Source organism: Marmota monax, unplaced genomic scaffold (genome assembly GCF_021218885.2).
Source record: "Marmota monax isolate L192 unplaced genomic scaffold, Marmota_monax_Labrador192_F-V1.1 WCK01_AAM20220418_F8-fsc00112, whole genome shotgun sequence".
In the NCBI taxonomy this organism is placed as follows: domain Eukaryota; kingdom Metazoa; phylum Chordata; class Mammalia; order Rodentia; family Sciuridae; genus Marmota; species Marmota monax.
The window spans coordinates 1,096,817-1,105,952 of NW_026692073.1; the positions used below are offsets into that span (position 1 = coordinate 1,096,817).

Sequence of the window (9,136 nt, forward strand, 5' to 3'; positions counted from 1 at the left end):
GCATTGTAATTCTTCCTTTCTAGGATGCCTTTAATTTCTTTTTCTTGCTTTATTGTACCACCTCGAACCTCTTGGGCTATGATGGATATAATTATTAAGACCTGATCTCAATGCCTTGTTCTTGATTTTAGGAAGAAGGCACTTATTAGTCTTTCACTGTTAAATGTGATCTAGCTATGTTTTTTATAAATGCTTTTTATTGGGTCCAGTGCCCTTTCGTTCCTAGTTTGCTAAGCAGTTTTATCAGAAATGGTTTTCAAATGTGAAACCAACCTTTTATTCATGGAATAAACCAAGTGGTGATGCATTATCCCTTTTATATATTGTTCAAGTTCAACTCAATATGTTAAATTTTTAATTTTTTTTTTTTTTTTTTTTGGTACATACAGGAGAGAGATATAACCTGTAGTCTTTTTTTTTTCTTCTTCTTGTAATATATTTGTCTGGTTTCAATATTAGAATATACCTCAAAAAATGAGTTGGAAATATTGCCAACTTTTTCAATTTGCTGGAAAATTTTGTGTACAGTGATACTATTTCTTCTGGAAATATTTGATATACTCTTCCATTGAATCTGTCTAGACTAGTGGTTATTCTTTATAAGGAAAGAAAACTTCTTTAGTAGCTGTGATTTCCAATGAATTTATCTATTCATCACAGTTATTCATAACATTTACTTATTACTCCTTTTAATACCTATAAAATCTTTAGTGATGTCATATCTCTCATTTCTGATCACTTTTGGTAATTTATTTCTGTTCTTTTGTGTTATTGATCAGTCTGCCTAGAGATGTAACAATTTCATTGACCTTGTCAAAGAACTAGCTTTCATTTTCTTTCTTCCTCACTGATTTCTATTCATCTCTGTTACTTCCTTTTTTGTACTTATTTTAGTAAAATTCACATCTTTCTAGTTGAAGTAGAAGCCAAGTTCATTGTTGAGTCTTTTTTTCTTTCTAGCGTAGGTATTTCATATGATAATTTCCTGCAGTATTGCTTTAGTGGTATTGATTACTCCAAAGCTATGGTGTTCCACAAATTTCTTTGTTTTTCATTGTCATTTTCAAATTATATTTTAACTTGTTATTTGAACCATGGGTTATTTAGAAATGTATTATGTAGTTTTCATTATTGAGAAATTTACCAGATATCATTAATTTCTAATTTAATTCTATTATGGTCAGAAGATGTACATTGTATAGGTTGAACATTTCTAAACTTATTGAGATGTATTTTATAGCCCAGAATATGGTCTGGCTTGATAAATGTTCTGTGTCCATTTGCAATGGATGCTCATTCTGCTGGTGTTACCTGGAATGTGCTATAAGTTTCAATTAGGTCAAGGTGATGGATGGTGTTGTTCAAATCTTCCTAATTCTTACTGAATTTCTGTCTGTTTTATCTGTTTTTGAGATAGGGATGTTAAAATCTTCTCAGATAATTGTGGATTTGTGTAATTTTCCTTAGAAGTTGTCAGTGGTTTTGTATGTTATACTTTGCAGTACTGTTATCAGGTATATAAACATTTAAGATTGCTATGTTTTGATAAAATAAGCCCTTTATATTTAAGAAATGACTTTCATTATATCTGGTAGAAGACCAGGTCTGAAATTTACCTAGATAATTTAATACCCACTGTAGCTTGCCTTATTATTGTTGTTCTTGTTATTTTTGAAGTGCAATATTTTTAGGCAGGATACACTTTTGAATCTTGCTCTTTTTATAAAATCCAATCTGATCTTCTCTGCCTTTTTATTTGGGTTATTTAGACTATTTTTACTAAATGTGATGGTTGATATAGTAAAGATTAAATCTGTCGTTTTCTTATTTCCCATTTGTTCCTATTCCTTTTTTCTCCCGTTTTCTTCTTTTCTATCCTCTTTTGGATTAATTCAGTAATTCTTATGGTTTTATTTCATCTTCTTTTTTCACTCACAATCTGTAATTCTTTGTTTTATTTTAGTAGTTGTTTGTAGGTTTGTAACAATACATCTTTACCTTATCACAGGCTACATTCAAGTAATAGTGCATTTACATGTAAATATACATATGTGTGGATATGTATATGCATATATATATGAATATTATTATAGTATACTTGCAGTTCTCTCACAGTCCTTTTGCTGTTGTTGTTTTTACCTATGCTATAAACTATGCACTGTATTGTTACTATTTTTGTTTGAACAATAAGATATTTTTTAAAGATATTTTTTAAAAAATAAGAAAAAAATCTTATATGTTCATGTAGTTCCCATTTTCACTGCTTTTCAATCCATTATATAAGTCCATATTTCCATCTGGTATCATTTTGCCTGAGGGACTTATTTTAACATTATTTATGATACATGTATGCTGGTAACATTACCTCAGCATTTCTGTGTCTGAAAACATCATTTTTAATCTTCATTCTTGAAAATTACTTTCACTATATATTTAATTCTGGGTTGATAGTTTGGGGTTTTTTGTTTTTAGAGCTTTTAAAAATGTTATTGCATTGTATCCTCATGTGCATTTTTTCTTTTTTAATTTTTTTTAAGTTTTTGCTGAACCTTTACTTTTTAATTATTTATATGCAGTTCTGAGAATCAAATTCAGTGCCACACACATGCTAGGCAAGTGCTGTACCACTGAGCCCCAACCCCAGCTCCTCACATGCATTATTTCTAATAAAAAAAAAAAGCTCCTATTATATTTTTTCCTTCCTTTTTTTTTTTCTTCCTCCTTTTTGCCTTTTTGCTCTTCTTGGTTTAGCTTTGTCTTGGTTTGTTTCTTGCGCTTGGGTTTGTACTTATTTCTTGAGTTGTTGAAGGGTTTTTGTTTTTATTTTTAATCTGAGCTCATATTTTCTATCAAATAGGAAAAATTTTGGCCACAAATATTTCTTCTTATCCCAACTTTCCTTCTCCTTTGGGGGAAATATATATATATATATTTGTTTTTATATATTTATGTATTTATATATTTATTTATTTGTATATATTTTTATTTATTTATTTATTTATTGGGCTATCTGGAATTGTACTACTAGCTGTTCTTTTTTGTTTTGTTTTTTTACTATTACCTCTTTCTCTCTCTCATCCATTCTCAGTAGTTCCTTTTGTTGGATCTTCACATTCACTAATCTTTTCTTCTGAAATATCTAATCTGTCACTTTCTCCAATGTATTTTTCACCCCATACATTGTAACCTTTAACCAAGGATGTTCTATTTGAATCTTTTATACATCTTTCACATCTTTACTTTTTTAATATATGTAATACAGTTTTTAAAATAACCTTAATTCCCTCCTGTGCTAATAATTAACATTTATATCAATTCTGAGGTTGATTTTCATCAATCAGTTTATCTATTAATGTGGCTAATTTTTTTTTTTTTTTGCTTGTTTATATACTTGGTAAATTTTGTGTGCTGCGTGGTGTGGATTTTAATTTTCTGAATGCCAGATATTTTTGTATTCTCTCTTCTTGAGCATTATTTTTGAATACAGTTATTTAGAAACAGTTTGGTCCTTTCAGATTTTTTTTCTTGGCAGGATTAGAACAGTGTTAGTCTAGGACTATTCATTATCCATTACAGAGGCAAGATCCTTTCATGTACATTACTCAGTGTTCCGTAAATCTTACAGTTTCGCATCTGGCTGCTGGTGAATAGTATCCATACCCTATGAGCTCCTTGCACTGTAATATTTTCTGATTGTTCGTTCCTCACCCTTGAGTAGTGTTCTCACATGCATGTACTTATCTTACTCAGCACAGTATTCATGGTGAAGCCTCTGAAGATCTCCAGAGTTTTCTCTCTGGGAAGCGTTCTCCTTTCTAGTACTTTCTTCTTAAATTTTAACCACCTTGGTATCCCTGGATATTTGACACTCTCTCCTCAACTCTGTCTGCCAATCTCTGCATGGGTTTCCCCTCCTTATACCGAGACCTACAAACTCAAAAAGCAATAAGCTGGAGCAATCATGAGACTCACCTCTTTGTTTTTCTTCTGTCCACGATAGTAGGATAACTTCCTTGCCCAACATCAATTAATCTTCAGAACTGTCTTTCAAGTCTTTTGGCTATGCATTGTTGTTTTGGGGTAGGAATCAATCAACTCTTTTACTTCATCTCGGCTAGAAGCAAAGAACTGTTCACTAATTTTAATATTAAACATCACCTTTTCAAAATTATAGTAACTGTATAAAATATGTGTTTTTCTCCCATTTTCAAATGAAAATGGGAAAAAAATGTATACCCAGCACACTTAAGCATAACCATAATAAATATTGAAAGGAGTTAAATTATCTCTTTAAAATACTAAGACCAGAGTCCTTTCTAAATACCTAACACACAACTTTAGGACCTGCTCCAGTACTCTTTTCATCTTTTATAAAGTGAAAATTCATCAAAAGTAACTCAGGGCTGGGATAGCTCAGTGGTAGAGCACCTGCCTAGCGTGTGTGAGGCACTTGATTCAATCCTCAGCACCACATAAAAATAAGATATTGTGTCCATCTATAACTAAAAAAAATTTTTTTAAGAAAAATAAAGAGGATTAAATTATTTTAAAATAGTAACTCAGTTAAAATTTAACAATTTAAATGCATATGATAGATAAAAATTAAGCTTATCATTGCCAAACTTAATGAATGAAAGCTATATAGTTGTAGTGTCATGAAGTTCATAGCAGATATGAACCCCCAGATAAGAAATGCTTCCCATCCAAATGTTCTGTACTCATGTATATCTAACCTTAGGAAAAAAAGAAATCTAGGCACTCTGATTTTTGTTACTACCCCCATCCTCTTCCTGTATTCTTTAAGCCTTCAAGTATCACCAACTTAAAGACCTCTACACTTCATAAATGAAGAAACAACTGAAGCCTAGTAATAAGCTTTTTTTTGGGGGGGTGGGAGGGTACTGATGATTGAACGCAGGGGTGTTCAACCACTGAGCCACATCCCCAGCCATTTTTTTATGTTTTATTTAGAGACAGGGTCTTGTTGAGTTGCTAAGTGCCTCACTAAGTTGCTGAGGCTGGTTTTGAACTTGCAGTCCTCCTGCCTCAGCCTCCCAAGCCACTGAGATTACAGGCATGTGCCACCATGCCCAGCACGTTAGTAATAAGCTTTTATCTTACTACTTGTGTGTATGACTTAATAACTTGGTGTTTATGTTTTTAGGAACATAGCTACAGTGTAATGGACAGTCCAAAGAAACTTAAGCATAAATTAGATCATGTGATCAGCGAGCTTGAGGATACCAAGGAAAGTCTACGGAATGTTTTAGACCGAGAAAAACATTTTCAAAAATCATTGAGGAAGACAATCAGGGAATTACAGGATGAATGTCTGATCAGCCAAGAAACAGCAAATAGACTGAATGCTTTCTGTTGGGAGTGTTGTCAGGAGAGCATAGAATGAGACTATATTTCATGAAATAATTTCATATTCTACCTAAAATTGACCTTGATACAACTTTTTAGAAAACAGTTCTCATGTACTATCACTAAACAATGTCTATCATTGACAGTACTTTGGATTCTCTGGAGCATTATGCATTATAGTTGTTTTCCAAAGACTTTTTTGAAGATGTGCAGAAATATTATAGTTAACATGTTTTTGTGTGACTTCTGACAATTATGTTTTTACAAACTTAAACTAGTGCCAAGTCAGTATTGTAAGATGTTAAAATCTGAAGAAAATTCTACAGAAAAAGAAAATGACATCAAATTAGCTATATTAAGATAAAATAACAGGAATTAGACACTTATTCAGTGGCATCAGATTTTTAGCTTCAGACAAATAGCATGAATAGGTTTTATGATAAGTACATTGAAATTTTAGAAGTATTTTACTAAAAAGCAGAATTCATTTATAACACACATCCATCTTGGATCTTTTTATAAGTCTCATTTTACTGCCTATACCACTGACCCTGAGAATAGCACCTGGTAAAGATTTGCTGTATTTTAAAATTATTAAGAGCCAATTTAAGAAGACCGTTCATGAGATCTGTTTTTCGATACCTATCATTCCTCCTCGTGAGAGATACTTTGATGTAAACCAGAATAGTTTGAAAACCAAAACAAAAGGGTCATAAATTTGATCTTTAGATGGTTAGTTGCTTTAACAGCTCTCAAATTTTGCTTCATGACTTATTTCATAAAGGTATATCTTCAAAATCTCAATGCCAGAATTAACTGAATACTTATAATAGTACCTTCTATAAAATACAAAGTACTATTGCTGAAATTTTAAAATATAGAATAAATCATTAAAAATAATAAATGGGTCTTCCAATGGAAATAGGAACTAGAGGAGTGGATTTTTTGTTCAAAGGCTTTTATTAACAAAAACAGGTATGTAAAATAGTTTTAGAATAGCTTCTTACCAAATACACAAAAGAATAACTCTTAGCTATTTTCTGAATGATCCAAGTGTCAGGAATTTATCTTCTTTCCTAATTTCTTACTAAAACAACTGGAATTAAGAGCTGTAAGTACAGTGAATTAGGATAAAAATATTGGCCAAAAGTCACACTGTACTTTGAGGCACATATAAGTGAGCCTTAAGTTCATGCTATAATAGTGAGCATTTGAGTATCAGTTGTTTGTTGTGTTAATAAGAAATTAACTGCATTTTGTGCTAATTTGTTCATGGTAATTTTATTTGTGTTACATTAATATCAATAAGGATATGGTCACTTGAGGTTTTTTTGTATTTAAGAATTTCTGTTTTAATGCATGTTATATTTTTATATAGGAGTCCAAAATTTTCCTCTAAATCAGATTTTACCCACATTTGAAAGATAAGCATAATGCTAAGAGGAAATCACTTAGATTTCCTCTTTTTACTACCTAAAATCTTTCATTACTTCATTTATTTTAATTTAATGAGTACTCTAATGAAATGTTTGGGTAAAATCGTAGGTTTTATGGAAATACTTTGATAGAAATTGAGACTTTTTCTTTACCCTATTCCTAAACATATGAATTAAAGCAAGTGAGTGGATAATGACAAAAAGTAAAAATCGAAACACAGTATCTCCAAAGTCCATCATTTTACTGGCTACTTAGAGTAAGGAAGCCTGGAAGACATTTTCCCTACTTTTTAGTCAGGGCCCTTACCACCTGCCACTCAAAACAAATACGTAAACAGTATGTACCTCAGTTCTCTGTCCCACAGATTCTAGTCCAGTTCTTCTGGGAAGAACTGTCTTGTATGTTGTGAAACCACATCATCCCCCATCCAACCAAGGCTGCCCCAAGGGTTCCCATTACTTTTTAAAGCTTCTAGTGGCCACTAAATCCCAGAGCACACCAATACCACCAGTTCAACTTCAGTACCAAATCAGAGTGAAGGACTTGATGTGGTATTTTTTATCATATCAGGTTAAATTTCTGAAAATAGACTTTGGTTGCTATTTCTGAAATTTCTGAAAATAGACTTATGGTTACACCATAGTCTTCATTTTGAGAAAATGAAATGTACTAAATATATATTTCATATTAATAAAAAGAAAATTCTTATAGAAATAATTGAGTGAAAAATCTATTATTTATTTGAAAAATAAAATATTTTCTGTAGTAATGTGTCGTGACTTTTTTCACATCTTTCCCTCCATCAGTAACTCTTAAGATGGGTATTCCCAGTTGGATAACCCAAGTGACAGTCTTGGATCAGACCACAATAAGAACTGGCCATACAACCCCCCCTGTTTTAGACCTCACTCAAAACTTAGACTTTCATGTCATCCAGTATATAGGCAAAAGCAGTAATATTCCTAGGTGTGAAATAGACTACCTTCAAAATCCAAAGACATCTATCAGGCATTTGTGCCTCCTTCAGAGTTGGGCATACAAATTATAGTAATTTGTCTTCACTTTAGAGAAGATGTCCCAGAGTGTACCAGATCACTGGACATACCTCCCCCAAATTTTTACTGATATGTAGGCCTCTTAAAATTTTTATAGATTTTTATTTCACTCTCTAGAGTATGGATGCTTTATCTAGGCCTCCATTTTATTAGTCACTTCTTGCTCATCTCATTGGAGTAACATAATCCATCCTTGTGGTAATCTAATTTTCTTTAGAATGTGTATCTGGTCTAGGTTTCTTAATAACAAGCAATAGCATTAACGTCTTGGGGCAAGACTGCATACTGTTGTCCATTCCATGTGAATATGAACTGTTTCTGATCCTTTTATAGGGATCAGTCTAAATTTTGCAGAGGCCAGAGTGGTGAATCAAATGGAGATATGATGAAGGCTACCACTCCAGCATCTTGTAGCCCCATAGCAAATCCACAGAAAACTGAAATAGGGGAATAGTATGCAAAAAAGTGTTAACAGTAGAAGGCCAGACACTAGTCTTAGGAAGGCCTATGGGATTGCAAGGTTGGGGAGGAGGGACTTGAATTTGGGGAGGAATCCCATCATTCCCTAACTGATAAGAGTGCCTCACTCAATCTTAACTAAAAAACAAAGTGGTTTGTAATTGACATCCGCTTGCTTTCCGGAATCTGGAATTTTGGAATGTGTTATGCAAAGTGTGCCTCTATGACCAGCCCCCAGGAAAACCTTGGACATTGAATCTTTCACACACTTCCATGGTGTATACCATGGAAGTGTGTGAAAAGAATATTTCATATTCTATAAGAATTAAGTGTGTACTGTGTGACAACATTGAGAAGGGACTCTTGGAAGCTTAACATCTGATTTCCCCTAGACTGCACCATGTGTTTTCCCTTTGCTGATTTTGTTTTTTGTATTTTTACCCCCTGCAATCCTAGCCATATATACAACTATATGCTAAATTCTGTGAGCCTTCCCAGGAATCATCAAACCTGGGGGTGCTTGGAGACCTCAACACAGGTGTCCTTCTGGAATTGCTTGTCATAGTCTGCTTAGTTTTGCAATCTACAAAACTATCCAAAAACCTAAAATAATGCCTTCCTGTAGTCCTGGCACCCTGGCACTATTTTTATTGGGCTATTCTTACATAATGTCTTTTATCCTAAACTGTCTTTAAAGTACCCTCCTCTCTTTTTCTCCCTGAAATGTGTGTGTATGTAATCCTCCAAACATTGAAATCCATCCAGGTACCTCCAGTATGACACAAATCCATCCAAACTCCATTCCAATTGGTGGGATT

At 32.8% G+C, this 9,136-nt stretch overlaps 1 protein-coding gene across 1 annotated transcript in view; it reads left to right on the forward strand.

The window, feature by feature from the left end:
• Positions 1-8,383, forward strand: part of Thap6 (THAP domain containing 6) — a 15,690-nt gene extending 7,307 nt beyond the window's left edge. Inside the window, exon 5 of the mRNA XM_046458673.2 lies at positions 5,165-8,383. Within this exon, the coding sequence (XP_046314629.1) occupies positions 5,165-5,404 (240 nt within the window). The 3' untranslated portion in view covers positions 5,405-8,383. The remainder of the gene's footprint in view (positions 1-5,164) is intronic.
• The last annotated feature ends 753 nt before the right edge of the window (positions 8,384-9,136 follow it).